The sequence below is a fragment of the Centroberyx affinis genome, unplaced genomic scaffold (assembly GCF_046629955.1).
Source record: "Centroberyx affinis isolate AG114_WGS23_722 - 3 ecotype Tasmania unplaced genomic scaffold, CSIRO-AGI_Caff_v1 ptg002593l_1, whole genome shotgun sequence".
NCBI lineage: Eukaryota > Metazoa > Chordata > Actinopteri > Beryciformes > Berycidae > Centroberyx > Centroberyx affinis.
Genome location: NW_027280796.1, coordinates 72,120 through 94,346, shown reverse-complemented (window position 1 = coordinate 94,346; position 22,227 = coordinate 72,120). Strand labels below are relative to the sequence as shown.

Below are 22,227 nucleotides of genomic sequence, written 5' to 3'. Positions count from 1 at the left end.
CGCCCGTCGGACCTCATATTCAAAAACCCAGCGCCAAGGGAAGTTGGGCTTGAACTCGTCTTCACCTTCGGAGAGTCTCGCGCTACAGGCTGTTTTTCTCAAGCCGAGCCGATCATGGCAAAATGGATAATCACGCAGTCTGAAACACAAGGCTTCAGGTGCTCCAGTGCCCGTGTGAAGCCATCTATTTCAGGGTCTAAATAAAAGATGCATGTTCCATCCTTGGGCATGCGTTCAGGGCACATCTGTTGACCTCCGGGTGTCCTCCCGCCTCTCAATGTCTTTCCTGCCTTTGTTAAGACTCAGCAATGTAGTGAACTGCAGCCAACTCAGAAGCAGAAGTTTTGGGGGGGAAATACAGGACATCCTCTGGCCCTTCTATAATAACGACCAGTCTTTGATTGCTCAATGTGCTTTTGGCTTTTTATGTCCTCAAGGCTTTTTGGGGCCCCAATCTGACATGGGATGTCTGTTACCCCACTCCTGGTTTTGTTTAAAGTCCATTTCTACTCTAAAACTGATATAAAATATAATATACAACTGTTTCCATTTGTATTGTTTGGAAGCATAAAACCAAGACGTAGGCCTATGTGTTTTGTGGCGGCATCTGAAAGCTAGGAGATGAATTTCAATCAGCCAATGCTAACATTCAAGAATATATTATCGATTAATATACTCAAACACATCCCAGATTTGTGCATCAAGTTGTCAATAGAAAAAAAAACTCATGAATGGCAAAGTACAAAAAAAGAAACACATTCATACTAGGTCATGCATTTTAGTACTTTATTTTTGAGATATCAGTGCAAATGAACACCAAAAATGAAAACATAAAAAATGAAATAATGTTTCAGGTCTTCACATGAAAAAATGAAACATCTTTTTTTTTTATATTTGCTGCTACAAATGTATTTCTCAGATGCACAATGCAGGTCTATGATTGTACGTCAATCCTCCACTATAGCCCCGAGCTCCTTCGCAGAGCTTTGTTAACCAGTAACAGAAATGAAAATCACAAAAATATTCAATGCACGTTTATTTTCACACATTTTTATCAACTTGCTCAACAGTCTGTGGTTATTTAGGGACTGTTCATATTCTAAACGAGCCTCTCTCTGTGATAAAAAAAGACCTATTTTAAGACTTGACATTTTCCCCCATCACCAGTAGGGATACACAGGTAGTTCCCATGCGTCTGCATGCAACAGGCAGCAGTGAGGAGAGTCAGACATTATTACACAACACAGCGCAGGATAGATTATCATTTACCACATAGAGACACATGCAAAGAACAAACCAACCAAAAAAAGATGGGCATAGCATCCTCTGCCTTTGTATGTACACTAGTACGCATATAATTCATATTTACATATCAGGGCATTAAAAACTAGGGTAATATCTTTTTCTTCAACAATACAAAATAGTCATCTTTCATAATGAAAGTACTATTTACACAAATATATTTAACCATTGTGAAAATGTATTAATAATAGAGAAACGTACTTCATAGGTATATGTATTAAAAAGATCACAAGACTAAATGGATAACGCAGTGTGTGAAACTAAAACTGATACTGAAAAGAATACAGTACAATCAAAATAAGGAGCTAGATACCAGATATCCCTCAAGACACCAACATGTCTTGGTGATTATTGGGGGGCAGGTACACATATCCAGCTGCTTCAGAAAAAAAAATGTACCTGTGGTTTTCTCTGTATTTTCATGCAATTCTTTTGACATTTTATGAGTTAAGAGACCGTCACGAAAATAAAAGGTGTCCATAAAGCACAAGAGTCAAGAAATAATAATAAAAAAACTTCACAAACTGTCAAATTTCTCAACAGATAACAATACTGACATTTTTCATTACATGCCATTAACTTATTCTTAAAAGGACACCGAGGACTCAAATTCGAAAGTGCAAACTCTGGGTACAACTGTACATGAATTGAAAAGAGACATGCCATGTGCTTCGCGTAAGTAAATACTGCTGCTTTACCCAGGATGGAAAGATAACAGTTCCTCAGACACTGCAGTCTTTTAACTGTTGCTCTAGAAACCTGTTTACACACAGTTGCTGAACTGTATGCACCACAGATGCCTTGTTGACCCATCTGCTCAAAACTGCACAATCTGCAAAGACGTTACCCCTGAATTTGCACTGTCGAATTTTAGCCTAACAAGTTCAATTCAGATAAAAGCAAAATACAATGAATTGTGACCATTCAAACCACTGTTGATGATGTATTGTCATCCCACTGGTAATTATGCCACACCATGATTCTTGAGGAAATGCGAGAGAGAGCATTCATCACTGTAGGATCCCCTCTGAAGCTATTGCAGTGTGAATATTGTTTTCAAGGTCCTCCTTTGAATGTCTCTATCTTGTACATTTTTGTAATAGACTGCTGTGCCTGCCCTAGAATGACTTTATTTGGAATCTGATCTAAAATTGATGGGACTCTGTCTATCTCAAAATGTTCTGATGGAGAAAATAAATAAATGTCCACTGAACTGAGAGCTAACATTTTTGGAGTCATCAATAATAAATGCTGCTTGAAATGTTCTTTGTAAATGTTTTATGGCAGGCAACAAAGAGGACACAGAATGGTGATATGTGTACAATTCAGATACAAATTATAGGAGTAAAACAAGACCAAATTCTAAAGGAGGACTTTGAAGTTGAGAGAGTGAAATACATACTGCATGATTATCAGTAATGGGCAAAGTTAAATTTGACAGTTGCTTAATTTTGGTTTAACCAATTAGACATTCTGCAAAGATAGAGCTATTTTGTACCATTCCATAACCTCACCGTTTAAAATTGAGAAAGCAATGAAAATATGCCTTTGAATTTGAACTTGCTCCATTCCACTAAAAAAATCTTCATTTTTGCATTCTCAATGTTATTTTGTCTCATCAAACTTCAAACCAATTTGGCAAGTCAGTAAAAAAAGAAAAAAAAGAGAGTCATTGTAATCTTTTCCCCCTTTGTCTTTTTTGTTGTTGATAAAACTTCTACTCAGATGATTGGCTCAGCCCCTGGCTCTCGTGGCTGTGCTTGTCGTGGGTCGGCGATTGCGGAGTGGAGCTCAGTCTGTGTTCATAGGCATGCACGTCACTGATTGGCTCCTCCTTAACTCGGACCATAGGCTGGGTCCCCTCCGCCTGATCCCTCATCTCCTTCCTCAGCTGAGCGCTGCCCTTCTGCAACATGTAATACAGGATGGGGTTGGAGCGCGTCAGCCGCGGAGAGTCCGGGTTGGAGTCACAGCCCTCATCCTCCTCCTCCTGACCAGTCCATCGCACCGGGCTCTCTGGCTCCTGTTTGACCAGAGTCGGGGGGTCCCGTTTTTGAGTGACCGGCCACGGGGCTGAGTGGCGGCCCCAGGGGGCGCGGAGGGGGCCGTCGACTGCCGGAGGGGTGGGCAGGGGTCTGAGATTACTGGGGAGCCCTGAGCTGAGGGAGCCGTGGGGGTGCCAGGGCATGTGGAGGAAGCTGTGATTGTGGGCCGGCTGACCGAGAATGCTGCCATTGGCCTTGCCGTTGGCCTGCAGGACAGAGGGGCTGGGTGCCCCCCGGGGCTGCTGGGACAGCTCCTTCAGACAGTTGTCGGAGAGCAGCAGCTGTTTGAGCACGTTGAAGCCCCGACTCTCTCTGGTGAGCGATTCACTTGGGGGGCTCCTGGGTGGAGCCTCCTCCTCCTTGGGACTCCTCTGCTGGTCAGGCTGTTCCTGAAGAGCAGATGAGGCAAGGCTGTTGCCGTCTCTACTGTCCACTGCCCTTGGAGAGCTGACATTATTCAGGCTGTCAGTTCGATCAGAGCAGAGGCGTCTCTTCTTGGGGCTGGGGCTCGGGTACTCCCTCTGTTCCTCTTTTACCTGTCTGGGCTGTGACTCAGCCTGCACAGCAGCGCTGGTGTAGTAGGTAGCAGTCTGTTGTTTTAGCAGCTGGCTGAGGAGGCCATATTTTGCTATGACCTCTGCAGGCCGTGGTTCGGTTTTAAAATCCTGCTGGGGTTCTGAGAGGGGGCTGCTCTTGTCGTAGCCACTCCGTCGCTTTCTGCCACTCAAATCGTCAGATGCGGCCGAGGACGGCCCCACCTCCTCCACAAGCTCCGTTTTGATCTTTACGTCCAAAGAGGGCCCATTGGAGCTGTCACAAATTACAGAGGGGCCGGGGCTCTTCTCAAAGCACCCCCCTGCCACCTCCACACTCCTCCTACCACTCCCAGCGGGCCTGTCTTTGCGGTTGACCGTAGCAGTGGTCGAGCCCGTTCCTAGCAAGAGTTGCAGCACCGTGCGCCTCTCCAGAAGGTTCTCGATCTGGGAGGAAGGGGGTGAGGCTTCCTTCCGGCTGAACGGTGTGCCACTGCCCGAGGGCCCGTCGGAGAGTGGAGTGGTGCTGGTCCTGTTGATGGGTGCATTGAGCCTCTCCAACAGGGCCAAGGGCCTGCCTGCTTCCAGCTCCTGGCCCATCCCTTTGCTGGGGGGAATAGGCGGGGAGGGTGAAGCCGTGCCACACTGGGCCAGGTTCTGTAACAGTTTACTGGCACTGAAGGCAGGCTCAGAAGCCTTCTCAGCAGGAAAGGCTTTAGACTTACACAAATCCAGCGGGCTGGACTGGACATGGGGGGAAGGGTAGGAGTAGGGGGACAGCGCACTGCTGGGGTCTCGATTGTGAGAGTAGAGGGGCTGGGCTGGGGGTGTGGGCCTGTCCATGGGGCTCTTTGTCCTGGTCTCATCCCAGGGCACCAGTCCCTTCGGTTGGCCCCGAGACATGGTGGCCATGCTTATGTCAAGTGGCAAATCTGGATTACCTACACTTTTGTTTACCTTCTCGTTATTTCTGCGCTCAAGAAGGAGCTGCATGAGTGTGACCTTAGGATGAGATTTTAGGTCTGGGCTCATTTCAAGCTCCTTACCCTTGGAGACCTTAGACCCGGACGGCTCTGGTTTCCACTTGTTTATCAATGACTCTGTCAGTTTGTCCAAAGAGGAGGTAGAGAAAGAGGAGGAGGAAGAGGAGGAAAAAGCGGTGGAGACAGAGGAGACAACAGTAGAGGAGGGGGAAAAGGTTGTGGTAGAGGGTTGAACAGAAGAGGGAGGGGAGAAAGCAGCTGGGGTAGAGGAAAACACTGTGGTGGAGGAAGAGAAGGAGGAGGAAGAGGAGGAGTAGGAAGAGGAGGTGGTGGTTTTGGGCCCAGTGTCTTGGGCATTGGCCCGGCTCCTCATGGACAGGTCAATGGGAGAGCAGCTTGAGTAGGAACTCTCTGCATCACTGCTATCCTTGGCCAGGCTCCTCTCCTGGGTGGAGCACTCGCTGTCCGAAGTGACCGAAGAGGAGCCGCTCGGTGGCAGGATGCCACAGCTGTCCTCCAGGTGCCCGTTCTTGGTCAGCTGCTTCTGGTTGTTGTGGTTATTGAGCAGCAGCAGGAGCAAGCTACTGCAGGTCTGGGGAGGGCGTGTCGGACGCGAGTCAAAGCCTCGTTTCTCCCGAGGCGGCTGGCTCTGGGTGTGGCTTGGAGTATGTGGGGGAGGGGGAGGGGGAGGAGAGCTCTGGCTGTGGCCGCGCAGCAGGGAGGGACTCCGCGGGCTGGACAGAGCCATTCGGGGGAGTGTTGTTGTTACTGTGGTTGTCGTCGTCATCCCATTTTGGGTGGTTAAGGAGCTTAGTGTGTCTGGGGCTCCAGGCAGAGCCTCTCCCACACTGGGTGGCCTTTTGTCCTGGCCCTGCTGCTGGGTTGCCATGGCGGCCAGTCGCTCGCTGGCGGAGCGTCCGGAGAGCTGGGCTTTGAGCGCGTGCTCCCGGGAGTACTGCTGGAGGTGGGCTTCACTGGACAGCAGCAAGGCCAGCTGACTACAGGCCACGCTGGGCTTGGGCGAAGGTGCTGGGCTAGAGCGGATTTTCACCATGTTGGCCACCGCCTTCAGACGCTCTGCACAGGACACTGAATCAGTGGCCGCGGGGGCGGAAGGAGGCGTGGCGCTGTGTGCTGAGCGAGGTGATTCTGGAGGTCTGTCCTGGCTGTGTCCCCGGCGGCTGTAAGGCGTGTTGCTGTGATTCTGCAGTTTGCTCTTCCTCATCAGGCCCTTCAAACGGCTGGAGGCTGTCCCGTATACAGGGAGTGGCTCTTTGTCTGCAGGTGGGGCCTTGGTTGGAGGGGAACACTCGCTTGGGGGCTTGCTGGACTGCTGGGACATAGCCACACTCTGCAGCCGTGAGCTGAAGGACTGGAGCAGGGAGGCGAGTAGGGTGCTCTCCCCAGCGTGAGGAGAGCCCTCTATGGCTCCATTCTGCAGGCCTCCCCCTTGGCCGTTCAGCTCCACTGGGGGTGAACTCATCCGCTGGTTCCCCGGCTCACTCCAGGCCCCGGAGCGCAGCAGGCGGGCCTTCTTCAGGTGCTGCGAGGCACCCAGTGAGGGCCCATTGGCTCCAGCCTTGGGGGCTGTAGGGCCATGGTTGGGCAGCTGGAAGGGCCCGCCCGCCTTGTCGGCCTGCTCTTGGTTGCTGTGGGCAGCCTCGGACCTCCTGCTTGCCGTGGCCCCAGGCCCGGCCACCACTGGATGCATCAGTAAACCTTCCAGATAAGTTAGAACAGCTGAATCCTTGTGTGTCTCAGGGCCAGGCTCCTCCCCATGAGTCATGTTCAATACTAGGATCCCCTCGTATGGTTCAGCACTGGTACTGGGAAACAAATGTCCACTGGGTCATCTGGTTGACAGTGGCATGTACTTCCAAAATACCAAAAAGAAGGCAAGCAGTTGCACAGAGTGACACTGTAGGGCGCTGAAGGACGCACCGGCTAGATGCGATCCCTCTCTGTAGTGGGTCCAGTCAGCGGAGCGGTGAAACGGCAGCCATGGTCGGAGCCATTCCGGGGCAGGTGGGCCTCCCTGGCATTCTGGTACGCCTTTGAACACCGGATGGTCCCAGAAGGCCCGGCTCCAGGCTTATGTGAGCAGCGAGTGAGGAGTCAGCGGGATTTCACCACAGAGATGTTGACACATTCCGTGGCTGTGGATGTTTAGGATGTTCTGTCCTTATGCCTGGCTGTGGTTCTCTCAGTGGCGCCTTTCAGCTTTCCAGATCTCACATGGGGGACCTATGGGAGCGAGAGAGGAGAGAGAGAGAGAGAGAGAGCGAGAGAGAGAGGGGAGGGGGGGGAGAGGGGAGGGAGAGAAAGAGGAGAAACTGTGTAAGAAGCAGGGATTTGCACGGCACTATATACCTTGTCCGCCATCTCTGTTACTTAGCAACATTTCAGATTGACTGCACACGGCTCCCTCTCCTTCTCCCTCCCCGCACTCTCCCCTCACAGCCACCCGAACAGACGACAAATGTAGATTAGGCCTGATTGGATCCAAATTGAAAATTCAAGCCCACTACCTTGAAAACATTCAGGTCTTGAGCTGTAAGCCCCTCGCAGCGATGTCTTTCAAAAGTGAAGGGCCTTGTGAGAGCTGTGAATAATTTCTTATGCAGCTTGTCATTTCAGTGGATTATCCCCCCCCCTCCCCACACACACACACACCTCCCGCTCCTTATGCACTTGAGCAGCATCTCACACGACACAACCCTGGCTCTGCACATAGCAGCAGCCACCTACCCACCCACCCACACGCACGCAAATATGCATTAAAGCATGCGTGCCTGGACACAAGCATGAATAAGTGCATGAAGACACACATATACACATGCACAGACTGAGTGAAAACTGTCCCGCTTGTTGTGGCTGCTCTATCTCACCACTGAATTATCTTTATCAACACCTGTCCAGCTGAATCCCTCACCAAGCCTACTTGATCTGAGCCTGAGCGGCTTTGAAATCAGAAGACAGGAGCAAAACAACTGAACTGACTTGATGTGATGTGAGTCTTGTTTACAGGTACAGTACAAAGGCAGTGGAGGATCACAGCAAGGATCTAGCTAACAGACAAGCCGTACCAGACTATCAAATGTTTTTGTGTGTGTGTGTGTGTGTTGGAGGGATGGGGGTGGCTTAAGGATCAGGTGCACCTGTCACACCACACCACTGTCAGGAGGGCAGAGCCGGTGACACCGGGGTGAGCTCTGTGCCAGTTGCCATGACAGTGTCAGCGGCACTGCCCTGGGAGACCTCTGCTCTGAACCCTGTCAGCGTGGTTTCCGTGGATACAGGACACCTCCGACAGTCCTGGCCGCATCCCATAAAGGTTAATTAATACAGAGTTTCCACCTCGCCTCAGCTGCTGTCCGTGTCCTTTCCCGACGCCGTCCTCACCTTTGGTGTCCGCTGAGTGGACCAACATAGCAGGTCACACAACGGGACAGCAGCCCTTGATTATGACGAAAGGCCATGGCAACCCACGTAGCCACTAGCCTAAATACTTCACAGAGAGCAGCGACGAGGGCCAAAAACAACAAGGCAGCGGGCCTCTAATCAGGCTGAAATCCATCCCTGTGGCCAAAGTCCACAGGTTGGCATGACAGAAAGGGCAACAAGGTGGCACTTTTAATGCCACCTTGAAAATGAGCAAGGATTAGAGGCTGGATTTAAGTTGATCAGTGTGCAATGAAGTCTGAGTACCAGCAGGAAAACAATCATTTTGGCCATTTTAAGTAATTCTTGAGACCACTGGTCCACAGGTTGATGAGACCCTTCACGACATTTGCCAATGCATAAAGAATAACTTAACTGAGATTGGCCCATCAGCATCAATTACAGTTCAAGGCCAGCTTTAAGCTGTTGACCTAAATCTGACAACAACAAAAGCCAACCTGGTCACACTGGGCCATCTGACGTCTGCTGTCCTGCTAATCTTAGATGCCAGGATTAGGGCTATTTTCCCGCCAGTGAGCTTAACGCAATTATAATAGAACGCCCTGTAACACTGCGTTTGATCAGCATAATAAACACGTACACATGTTTACCTTCAACTTAGTTTGGAACAGTAACTAATATGCCTTGATGCAGCCCAGTCAGTGAGTCAGAGGAGAAGAGACACGGACACTGTTTCAACGTGGGAAATTCTGTTAATCTCTTTACTGTTGGCAGTGAACCTTACAAATTACAGTTGACCTTGTCTATGCTTTTGCCCAAAGAAACTTCAATACACAAAGCAGACAAGGCAGCACAGGGCCACTATAACACTGCAATGAATAAATTTATATATAACAGAGCTACCACATCCACTTTATCACTTAAGTACAAGTCAGCCTTTACAAAGGAGTGGGGACCTTCAAGCTCTTGAAAGACACATGTAATGACAGAGCTGATGTCAGAAAGCTCCGCAACAGCAAGGGCAAGAGAAAATATGTTCTCTACAGCGATAGTGCTCTCTGAACAAATAAATGACCTTAATATAGGGAAAGCTGTCCTCTATAGTGAGCCCCTAAAGCATACAGCCCCCCTCGCTTCCCCTTTCAGGATGTGTGATGTGTGTATTACTATTACATTATCTCCCCTGGTGTATACATTGAAAATGACCTTACACATCTGTTAACATGTCATCTCATTGGTGGTGGCACCCCAAAAGCCTGACCTCCACCCCCTCCCCCACCGTGGGACACCGGAGCACCAATGAGCTGCTCTACGGTTTCTGTGGTGATTATCCATTATCTTTGACAATGTCAGCCAATGACAGAGCAGGCACCATTCTAAAGTGATTTTTACCACTACAGTCGGCCACGTACGTGTGAGAGGGGAGGGCAAGTGATGGGGAGGGGTGAGAGCTTCATCATCCCCCGACTGGTCTTCTCTTCGTCTATTTCTCTCCCGCTCTCTCCCTCCGCTAGTACTTAAGAGACACCAGGAACAGGAAAGGTCACTGCACTCTCAGCCACTTCCTATGTGGAATTACCAGAAAACTGACACAAAAACGTCCCGATGCATATGTCACGGATTAGATCTCAAAGTCTGACCTTCATTCCCCTGTAAATACACCCCCCCCCACCACCACCCACCCACACAAACAAACAAAAAAGCACGCACAACCTCTTCCCCCCTCTTTTAAAAAAAAATGAGAGTTCCTAAATGACCTTCATTGTCAGGAATAGTAATCCATTTAAGCCATTTAAAATGTATGAGACCAAACAAAAGAATTAAAAAGGGGAAGAGCCACAGGAGCGGCAGTTAAAGTCAAGGTCATTCATGCCGCCAAGGCTTTTCCACTTGATGCAACAGCTGGTGTCCATGCAAAGCTCTGGGCGTTAATAAAAAGTGACAATGCTGCCCGAGCGGTGTGTATTACTAATGTCTGACACCAGCCTGGCAGATGTGTTCTCCCTGCATTAAAGGGGAGTCAAGGTTAAAGGAATTTAAAAGGAGAGGCGATGCCTAAACACTATTATATCATGTAATCTGCAGCCCAGCCCTGCTGCACATACTCAACGGGGTAGCTCACTTACACATACGGCGTGACCGCTATTTGTAAATTCAATATGGCCCTGACATGATTAAATAAGACAAAACATAAGCTACCTGACCAAATGTAGTTGTTCCGGGCCCACCACAAGTGAACGAGTGCACCAGAGGAAAGTCGAATTAAAAGCTCTCCCTCACCTTGAGAGAGGTAAACAAGAGAATAACATGCTACCGAGCAGCAGGAGACTAGAAACAAAAAAATGTTTTCGCAGATAAGTCAATCAGGACAAAATAACACTGAAATGCAATACACAGACACACGCACACCCACACAATGAGAACTAGGGCACTCTGACCCACTTCTAAGGATGCATTGACCAAACAAGTCATGCATAGCACACACGCCCCCATGTGCGCACACAGAAACCCGTGGACGTACCCCACATAAAGGAAATGTGATACACGCATGCTGAAAAGTCAGACCTCTTGTGCTAAGTAGCACAGGCAATCCAGGGGGAAAACCGTCCTCCTCAGAGCACATGAATGTGAGGAACATTGTGTGATGAGTGAACGCTAACATTTTAGACTCGGACAAAATGGGACCGGGGAGCTACAGTTCTTGGCCTGCATCTGGCCTTGGATGAGAGGCGCGTGAGGGCCGTTTAACTTCATCTGCACTCATCAGTACAAAGAGTTCTCGGGGTGGAGAGAGAGCAAAGAGGAATTCATGCACGCTGATGAGTCATCTAAGCGATTCAGAGCCCAACTGACTGGCGGGGACCCAGCCAAACCTAAATGGCCCTGGATGATATCACTGTACTGTATCACAGACCTGGACAACACCGTCTTCCCCCCTTACCTTGCCCAGGGTGGCACGGACGTGCTTACAAAAATGTTTGTGTCCATAGTAAATATTTGTGTGCCATTTGGAAGACCCACCCAAGGGCTATTTCCTGAGTGGCCGAGAATTAGTGCATCAATTAAAAACACACACACATTCCTTCTTAATGAGCCGTGGCCGCCATCAATCTATACCTGATTCGTTTCTATTGGGCTCCGAGGTAATCTTCAGCTCACATCGTCTATCCAAAATGGTACTCATTTCCCCCCGAAACAACACACATTTTCCATTTGTAAACACTGGCGCTGGAAACAGGAACAGCTGATTGCCCCATGGCCAGCACGCCAAAAGGCAGAGCTAGGCTTTTGAAGCAGACTGCGGTGGTGATGTCTGAGGGAAATGGGCCACTTTGCAATTGAGATCAAATGTCCCACTGTCAGGCTGCCCTGAATGCTAGATAAAACCAGCTAAAAAACCTTGGCTTTTAATGAATCATTTCCATAATATCCCTGGCATCAATCCTAAGAAGGCCATCGCCGTGAGTCAGCAAGATGTCTGCCTTTATCGGGTTAAAAGAGTGCTCCTGATTTTTCCTGTGAGTAATTTGGGACGGTTTGGAGTAAGATGGCCTGTGACAGAGGTCTGAGTGGCAGAAAAGAGAAGAGGACAACTCTCTGCTACCATTTTGCCTTTCGTAATGCTCCCATTGACCTACTTTCCAGTTTTTAAATCATCCTAATGCTTGCTCTGAGTGAGGTTGGAGAATGGTATTAGAGGGTACAATAGGTTGTGAAGGGTCATTCCATTAGAATCATCCGAAAGACCGAAACACATTTTTGACTTGTTTTTGCCTCTGCACAACTACACATACAGCCCCATTCAAAGTTACACAATTAAAGGAATCTTGTTAATCAATTAGGTACATTTAACCCACTAAAGTATAAAACGATTATGCGTAACCTTTTGGGAGAAAATCTCAAGCAGCACCAATCCAGTTGGCAGGGCCGAGCTGAGTATATGCCAATGAACAGGACACTTCAATAAGATTAGTCCTACACCTGGCCCTGATGCCCAACCCAGCACTTACAGTGCAATAGCTGGCGCTACTGACAAAAACAGCTTCACTCTATTTCGGATATTCTCAGAATCTAAATTGGCATCCAGGTTAATACCCAAGCACACTTAAATTTACAAGGTTTGTAATCTGGTGATCATGTGGCACAAACATTTACATACAACCAGTAAACTGAATTGGCATCCAGGTTAATACCAAAGTATACTTGCATTTATAAGGTATATGATGAAGACCTGGCCCCACCGCCAGGTAAACAGAGCTCAAAAATAGTTGTTGTTAACCATATTTTCCCAAGAATACAAGGGTTTAACGAGACACTATGCTTACTGTCCCATCACCTTTAAGGACCTTGCGGCACATTGCACCCACTTGTTCACACAACTTGATAGATAACACAGAAGAGTGAGTCAAATAAGCTTTAGACAAGCAATCCCTGCCATTTAAGATAATATCACAAGCCTCATATGGTTCCTTTTCAAGCAAAACATTGGACAAAACAAAATGTAGCCACTTATTAAGCTTGGATAACCCTGGTCAATTACACCGGGGATTATATTGGAATACTTGCCATCGGTGCCCTGTGGGCAAATAGTTGTGCTGCATGATCAAAAACCCAAATTTCAAACAGCATTTTTAAATTGAAGTGTCGTAGGTAAACACCTTCCTCAGATGCGCTAGTGGGGTTAAGTAAGAGACTGTGGCGAGACAGAAAGAGACAGACTTTAACATTGCAAAACAATAGGCGAGATAATTGGCAATTCTATGCAAAAAATGGGGGATAAAAGTGGGAAAAAATCTAAACAATGACTTTTGCTGGGATGTTTGAGAGTGATTTTTCCATGGTCCTCTTAGTATAAAACTTAATACTACCAATGAGAGGTACTGTTGTCCTTATACCACATATTGTCTGCATTTACTGTGAAACTCAAGTTGGCGTTAATTCTCTCCACTGTCACCAAGACAAATGCCATTTATTGCACTTCGGGATTAAAGTGATTCTGACATACTTTTTGTAGACATGCAATGGGTGTAAGCATTGTGCGTGGAAGCCATTAATTGAGTCAAAGCACAAGTCAATCTTAGATCCCATTGCAAGCATACAATCCTTCACGCAATGTCAATTAGGGGATGCTCGGTGCCTTCTAACACGCTTGGGAAATACAGGCTTGGGAGTTGGATATAAAATATACACATAAAAAGCGTATACAGAATCAGTTTACAACACTGACAAATATACAAATGAGTACAAAGCAGACTTCTCTGAATTACATTGTGTTTATTGTGTTGCAGGTAAAAAAAAAAAATACCCTGAAATGCTCTGCCAGCAGCCTCTTTAAGTGTTGAAAAGTACTTTTATTTCTTGATGCAAGCCGGGATCACCTTGATCTCCACTTGAACCGGAGGTAAACCCGTATCACATGGAGACTGGGACAAAACACACTTATTCAGCCTGGCCTCTTCCTAACCTGTAAGCCTCCTCCTCACCTCTAAGCCTTATTGGCTAAAACACCTACAGTCTGCTCCACTTGCTAACTACAGCAGGGTCACTCCAGCACTAAAGGAGAAAAGATGCGAGGAGGGCTCCCCTTTGTCTGCTCAGGGTTTCTGGACAAGCCGCCATGGTCATTACAGAGGTTTGGAAAAGAGTAATATATCAAGATTTTCCCATTGTTTATAATTATTATCCCCCTATATATGTCTAAAATGAGTCACATTTTAGTGGGTAGAGTATTTGGAATAGAAAAAAAATGAAATTTCTTACTCTAAAATGACCTACTAGTTGAATACTCATATGTTTATGTATAGGCCATTCACAGGCACTCTATATCAAAAAACAGCCTAAGATACTATTTGGCAACAACGCATACAGTAGTGGTCATGTGTATGGGAATTACTATATTATTTATCTCTATGCAGTGCACAGGCCTACATAATTGGAGTTAGCAGGCCTTGCCTATGCATTCGTTAACACTGTTGGTAACCAGCTAATAGACTCCTTACTCACTAATAAATTGAAATAATAAACCTGCTTTAGCATTTAGATTGGATCCTTTTCAACAAGTGGATTCTTACCTTACACTCTCAATCCAATGACAAAGGCCCAGGGGTGCTGAATTGAGCCTATTATAATAATTTATTTTCAATTAGTTATCTCAAGCCATTTCTGTTAGTTAGGCATTCTGCAGAGATATACATACATATACTGACTAATGGAAGTAGGGGGTTGGTAAAATAGATAATTGGGCCTGTACAGAAACATTGGAAGAGTAAGGTATTGTAGTTAAATGAACAGTGTGTGTTGATGGAAATCATAGGCAGACAAAAATAACATTCTAATTGGATTCAGCATGGCTTTTAAAGTGCCTTGGAATTGACCAGGTTGCTTCCAGTGTAACTAATAGTAACATGCTAATTGTCATCCCTGATGCAGACAACCGCCGGGCCAAGGCTTGCAGGAAATTAGTCTGTCTTCCCTCAGTCAGCCATTGACCATTAAATCAGACGGGGAGAGAGAGAGAGAAAGAGAAAGAGAGAGAGAGAGAGAGAGAGAGAGAGAGAGACAAGGCCAACGCCGAACTGCAACCAGCAGTCCCTATTATTCTGCTGTAATGAAGGAGATCGAGGGGAGAAAGAAAACTATCTAGCGGAAAACATAGTAAATAGAGCCCAGCAGAATTAAGAAAAAAAACAACAACAAAAAAAAAAACCCGCTACACTAAGCCAAGCGCTAACACACCCATTCCGCTCTGGTCGGGGATTGGGAGGCGAACGCAGACACACATCACGCTCCCGTACCTTGTCATCCTTAGCTGTGGAGGCTGATACAGGTAAAGTGCAGTAATCAATTTGCTCTACTGGCAGGAGCGCTCCTTTGGAATACTAATCAGGCTTCCGCCCTCCCCGCTTCCCTCGTTCTCGCCATCCCTCCCCCTCCCTCTGCCTCCACCCCCCCCCCCCCCCCTCCCTCTCTCTGCCTTTCTCCTTCCTCATTCACCTTTCTCATGACTTGACACCCCCCCCCCCCCCCCCCGTGCCCCAGACCTGACCAAACGCTAAAGGAGGGCGGGCTGTCTTCTGCACAGATAACTGCTGCCACTAATCAAGCCTACGTGCACCGGGGCGTGGGATTAAAAGAGCTTGCACAGCTTGACTCAGGCACTGAATAGCGGTAGCACACACATACACACACAAGCAAACACACACGAGGTCAAAATAAAAAACCTATAGGGAAGCCGGCAGCGTCTCGCCCCAGAAACACACACACACACACACACATGCGCGGACACAAGCCGCAGAAGAGCAAACAACACAACAAGGTCAACTTAAAAGCTGATGTGAGGTGAACATTCTTGGGCTATAAAAGAACACACACACAAGAAGATTAGATCTAAATTTACTCCGCCAGTCAAAACGGGACTCGGTGGTGAGCCACCCATCTCTATCTCTCAGAACACATGTCACGCAGGGAGCCGCGGTGTTGTGCGCATCTAAAGCGAAAAAAGAGGAACAAACTCGACTGTGAATTGACAGGGCCTTAATTCCCGTTCGTTTTTCATTTGGAGAGACGGCTTACAAGGGGGGGTCTCTACACCATATCAAACACATACCGGAGTTGCCTGGAGGCTGTAACAGAACGTCCTCAATGTTACACTGCACACACACACACACACACACACACACACGCACACGCATATACAGGCAGGCATGGAGCAGAGATAGGAGTGTGTGAGAGAGAGAGAGAGAGAGAGTGAGAGAGAACGCCACCCTATGCATCAGCAGGGATATTTCATTATGTACATAACGAGTGCCATTAATCGCTCTTAACAAGAGGACACAACCTCACCTTGGCAGTCTCACACGCACAGCGGGGGGGGGGGGGGGGGGGGGGGGGGGGGGGGTTGGGAGGGGGCGGTGGGGGGGGGGGGTGGGCGCAGGGCAGGGGAGGGGCATAGGAATATCTACGGCGCGCGCGGCAGAAATTAAAATTCACCACACTCGAGGATCTGCCACCTCCCTTTGACCGACCACATCGCTGCCCGGGGGGGGGGGCGTGGAGGCGAGCCAGCAGCCATATAGGAGCCGCAAGTCTGATAGACACAAACACATAAAAAAAAAGTAAAAAAAAAAAAAAAAAAGAAAAGGAGCAGAGGAGAGAAAGGGGAAGTGTGGAAATAAATATATAAATTAAAGTAGGGGGGGGGGGGGGAAATGCCGCAGTGGCGGTTGCCAGCGGGGGCTCGTGCCCTTGACATAGTGACACGGGGGGCCGCGCTGTCATGTGACACTCTTGTCGTTTGCCCGCTCACCCGCCTGTCCGCCCGCCCGTCCGGCTGGCCACCTGGCAAAAGTCGCCCCCCCTCCCACCTCCACCCTCCCCACCCCTTCCATCTCTCGCCCACCTTCGCACGACCTCATCCTCCGCTGACCTGACGCCGCTTGGCCCGCCCGTACCCCCCCCCCCCTCCCCACCCCTCTGCAGTCCTAGCACCCCACCCCACCCCGCCCCACCCCTAGCGCTCTGTCTCTCCCCCCCCCCCTCTCCCTCCCCCTCCCCCGCGGCTGTGCAGCAAGGTCAGGCGGGTCACCGTGTCCTCATCTGTAATCCGCTGCCATTCGTCAGCAGCCCCGGCCCAGGCTGGAGGAGAGAGAGGAGAGAGAGGAGAGGCAGGCGCTCCGACGAGGGGAGAATGCCCAATTAGGCAGCTGTCACACACACACACACGCACACACACACACACACACACAGCTCAGCACAGCAGAGCAGGGGAGAGAGAGAGAAGAGGAGAGAGAAAGAGAGGGAGGGAGGGAGGGAGCGAGCGAGGCTGCAGAATCAGCCTACTGTCCACAGACAGAGCAGAGGGGGGTGGGGGGCATACATGAACCCTTTCAGCTGCGAGTGTCCAGCTGCGAGTGTCTGTGTATTGTTTTGGAGTGTGTGTGTATGGGGGGAGGGGAGGAGGAGGGGGGGGGGTCAACTGTAGTTTAGCCATGTATGACTACTATCTCAGGCATGTTAGTATGTCAACAAGAGGAGCAGCAGGGAGTATGGAATTACGAGGATATAGTTAGTATAAATTAAATTTTATTAGGAGGGCAACTATTCTTATTGCTGGAGCTAAAACAGAAAGGAGTGGTGAGTATTCTGTTGATAACATGAGGACCTCTCCTATCTGTAACCCAGATGATGGGATGGGATGATGAGGGAGAGGTGGCTGGGTGCTACTGGGGACGGACAAAGCTGGGGCAAAAGTCCATGCTGTGTCTAATGGTAGAGTTGGCCAGTTGGCCGTCCAAACAACAAGTCCAAAGGCCGGAGCAACATGTACCCAGCCAGAATGGACTGTGGACTGGAGGGACCAGAATGAAATTCCTTGGTGTCCCAGACTAGCAGCAGATATCAAATGGGTGACAAATATCCCATAATTGGATCATTCATCACCTCCGAACACATCTGCTTTGAGTAATGGGAAAACTAATCAGCAAAAATGATACAGAGAAGACTCCACGCCAGGCCCCAGGAAGATTTATGCTAGAACGATTCAGGACTCAAGCCTGTACTTATTGATTGTTTAGTCTAAATGCTTTTTAGTTTAATCAAAGGAAAGAGTCAAAATGGTGCTATGCCAGTTGGGTGATGAGCAGGTGTGATCAAACGGCCTGTGGGGGGGTGGGGGGGTTGTTGTGGCTTTGTTTTGCTGCTAAGAGGAAAGTGTTTCCCCACTCTTTTCTTCTAAGTCCCACCTAAAGTGTCAAAGTTCAACAGGGTTCAGTGGAGCTTCAAATCCAGCTTTGAGTGGTTAGTGTTCAAAAGGATTGCGTCACAAGAGCGAGGGACACTTATCCGGTAAATCCTGTCTGAGTAGAAAGTACAGTTCATAGGGACTTAGGGTGGATATCATACCGGCTGCATACACTCCTCTGCCCAAGGGGAAGAGTTTCACTCCTCAACAGGTGTCGTGGGTAAACCTGCTCTCCACTGCTAGACTGTACACCTATAAGAAGACTACAAAATGGAAGAGATGACTATGCAGGCAGAGCCAAAATGTCCAGTTACATTAATATAGTTAGAGCAGGCAAGGGGATAAACACTCAACCCCCTTGAGCAACACTCCACTGAAAGGACTTCCTCTGCTGCAATTTGAATGTCAATTTATTATTCATCACTGGAACTGACTTTTTCCATGGTACACTCTCACTTTACAGCCCCGGTAATAACATCTGTCTTCTGTAGTAAAGGGTAAACGCATTTACTCTTAACTAGTATTAGAAAAATACATTCATAAATAGGGTAAATATAAATAAATAGGCTATAATTTCTATAAATTAAAAATTTCTATAAATAAAACAAAAATCACATCTAAATAAATACATCACATTTAATAAAACATAAAAACTGTAAATACATAACATATAATATAATATGCTATTATTTTACTGTAACTGCAGTGGCACCCTAGACTACTGTACTACTTGCCATGTCTTTGTTCTGTGTGTCAATACAGGCCGACTGTGTAGCATTTATTTTGTACTTGAGTTAGAGTGAATTCTATCATCAACCACAATTACTGAAATTCTATATAAATGCCATGTACTCAGCAAATGAAGGTGACTCAAATAAAATTGATGTTTTCAAGGTTTCTGAGACACTGGCCACAGGCTTCTTTTAGCATTAGCCATGCTAGTGCAAGTCAAAGGGGCATGGGGCCAGTGTTAGCTAGCTAGCTGTCTTTTCTGTAGGAGGATGAATTACTCTTCAGTTTACAAATGTTAGCTTCAATGGGCTCAGAATAAAACCTTTATACCATGTATTCCCACATGTAGCTGCCTGGTAAAGCACTATTTATTTTATTTTTCCTGTGTCTAGACTCTGAAACTCTCTTGCCTGGCAAGCTAACAACCTTTCTTTCCATAAGAAATTGGATGTATATATATATTATATGTACTCAATGTATTGTAAGCTATGTATTGACTCATTTTGAAAGTGTGACATTCTCCTTCTCATCACACCCCCAAAAACAAGGTCAGTGGTAATTAACTGCATGTCCAGCATATTACCAGAGAAAGCTGGAGTTACACTTTCACTTTCGCACATAAGCTGTGTCCAGTTACTTTAATTATTTTAACAAAATTCTTGTAAACCTAGGATTAGTGGTAGGTGACAACCATAGCACCTTTTCCTCTCCTCCTACTATATCACTGTACCCTTATAAAAAAGAACTATAGTAATCCTATCCTATGATAAATTTCACAATCACTCTATACATTATAGAAATATTACTGTGATACCACAGGCGATAAAAAAAATACCATTAAGTATGATAAGTACACTGTTAACTTGCTATTGAGCACCGCAGACACAGCACAAGTCCCTATAGGAATATTAGAGATTTTGAGTTAGGGTGTATCACTGTACAACTCCACCCATCACTGTGATTGTTATTATAATGACTCAGTGTTTTGTCACCCAGTCCTTCCTCCTTTCTTTCAGCACTGAAAGTACCTAAAGTGCTCCCAAAGTCTTAAGATTGTAATCTGTGATGTCATATTGATGCATAGCCTGAAATAGCTCCATTACCAGCCTGGGAGACTGACTTTGTAGACTCATACAATGTCTGCCTGTACTTTTACATCTAAAGGAAATTTAGATGATAGTAAGGCTATTAGTTCCATTCCAGAAAATATACTCTTATCTGCGCCCCAAAATCATCCTTGTTACCATTAGGCTCACCTTGTACCTCTTTTACAATTCATTGTCTATGGAGCCGTGTATTGGTGTAAAAATCAAAGATTAGGAGGCAAAGTAGACTCTTCTCATTTCTGGCTACGGGAGATAACGGTTAATGTTTAGTTATAGGGACAAAGCTGTACTAGACCAAAAAGCTGAAAATGAGTGGTATAAAGTAATATGGTACTAATAATGATGTGATACTTTATTGAGCCACACAGGGAAATTCTCTTTTCACTTTCCCCCTCCACAGGGAGGTCAGAGGTCAGAGTCAGCTACAGAACAGCAGCCCTGGAGCTGGGTAGGGATTCAGTGTTTTACTCAAGGACACTTCAGCACAGCATATGCTTGCCAAAACAGGGACTGGAACCACGGGGTCCTCTCTGGTTGACGGGCGGAGTCCGTACTCGCCACGCCACCCTGCTGCCCCAAGTGCATTTCCCCCGTTAAGTATAACTGTGTGCTGTCGGAGGCCAAGACAGTGTTGTCACCGAGCGGCCATAGTGTAATGGGCACTGCAAGCCGACACCTGATTGACCAGTGGACACATGACTACAACGTAAACAAAAAGTGGAGGAGCGACTCAGCCCATGGATCCTGTAACTATATTCTCAGCTGTCAATACAGTGGAGTAATATTTGATAATGGGTTCACTTTTGTTCTTATCATGATGCCAGCCACTACACAATGCAAAACATCCCAGATTAGAATAAGTTTGACTTTAACTTTAATCCCTCATTGGCTTTTCATTAGCTTTATTTTACTGTGAAATCATAGATCACTTGGAAAGCACAAAAATTGCTACTGAAAACTGCTTATTAATTTGTGAATGTTGCTTTCCAGGTTAAATTACGCATATCTGATTGTGGTTATAATGCCACCATTTCCACCTCCACAATGCGTTTTGTAATCTTTTTTGTGTCACAGTATACTGTATGACGATATAGCTGTTACATGTCCATATCCAATGTAGTGCAGTGGACAAATCTAGCATGGACACATGACTAAATACTCTGATTTTACATTATGAAGCACAAGCACTTCAGAATCCAACAGGGTGAGTAGGATAAGATGATTTTATAGACTGAGGCTAGTTAGTTACATAAAAATTAGACGTAACTGTACCAAAACATTTTACATTCACATTTTAGGCATTTAGCTGGCACTCCTAACCAGAGTGACTTACAATGAGCACAACAGTTGAATAATCTTAAATTCCGAGAGCACCAAAATTACATGCAACAAAGAGCAAGGAGTGCAAAGGTCAAGGCCACACAGTAGTTCCCTTGCAATATATATTTTGGCCATAGAACAATCAATCTGAAAGAACCAGCTGATGCAATCTAGTTTACGACAGTATAGTATATAGTCTGCTCTATGTAGTATATCTCTAGTAAAGGCTGCTCTGCGTCCCATGTTTGCCAACAGCTAGGTTCTGATCATGCAGTATAACGCAGGCTGATATCTATTTAACTCTCAAATGCATTCTGTGACAGCTGGCAAACTTGTTCAATTATTGATGCTACAGTCTATCGAAAAAGGTGAAATTCACTTTAGCCTCAACACTCAGATGAAAAACATTTGCAGGGGGCTGCCATTGGTTCGCTGTCCCTTTAAATAACTTTAAGACCTTTTTTCTCTTCTCTACCTCCCTCCCCCGAGGTTTATCACACTGTGACTCTTCTCTCTCTCTCTCTCTCTCTTTCTTCCTTCTTTCTTTCTCTCTCTCTCTCTCTCTCTCACAGACACACACACACACACAAATGCTGTGTGTGCGTGTGGCTGGCAACTACAAAGCAGTTAACCAAGCATCTCTTGGCTCTGTGCAGAGAGAATAAGACACTCTCATTACTGCCCTTAAAAAGCTCTTGCCCTCACAAAATCCACTGTAGACCCAGACACCAGTGCAGAAAGTCACAGGAAAGATTCGAGGAGTTAAAGGTTACTTTTTCCCCTTACAACTCAATTCTGTGTGGTGTGTGTGAGTGAGTGAGTGTGTGCGTGTCTGTGGTTGATGGTTTTCTGCCCACCCCCCCACCCCCCCTCCCCGTTCCCCTTTCCTGTTCCTCTTTAATGTCACAGGGCTGGCTCATATGACCTTGAGCGGCAGCGTTGGCACGGCAAGAGCGAGAGCTGCCTCGCCTGCGGGCGCCCTTGAACTGGATCTGCAAGACAAAAAAAACCTTCACGCGGCCTGATAGACATCTCAGACCCCCACCTCCCCACCCCTCCACCACC

The 22,227-nt window shown here is 47.0% G+C and overlaps 1 protein-coding gene across 2 annotated transcripts in view; it reads right to left on the bottom strand.

The window, feature by feature from the left end:
* Positions 1–776: 776 nt before the first annotated feature.
* The window catches only part of nrip1b (nuclear receptor interacting protein 1b), a 36,179-nt gene continuing 14,728 nt past the window's right edge, over positions 777–22,227 (bottom strand). For both annotated transcript variants that reach the window (XM_071534644.1, XM_071534645.1), the window contains one exon: positions 777–7,107. In XM_071534644.1, the coding sequence (XP_071390745.1) occupies positions 3,020–6,649 (3,630 nt within the window). In that variant the 5' untranslated portion in view covers positions 6,650–7,107 and the 3' untranslated portion in view covers positions 777–3,019. The remainder of the gene's footprint in view (positions 7,108–22,227) is intronic.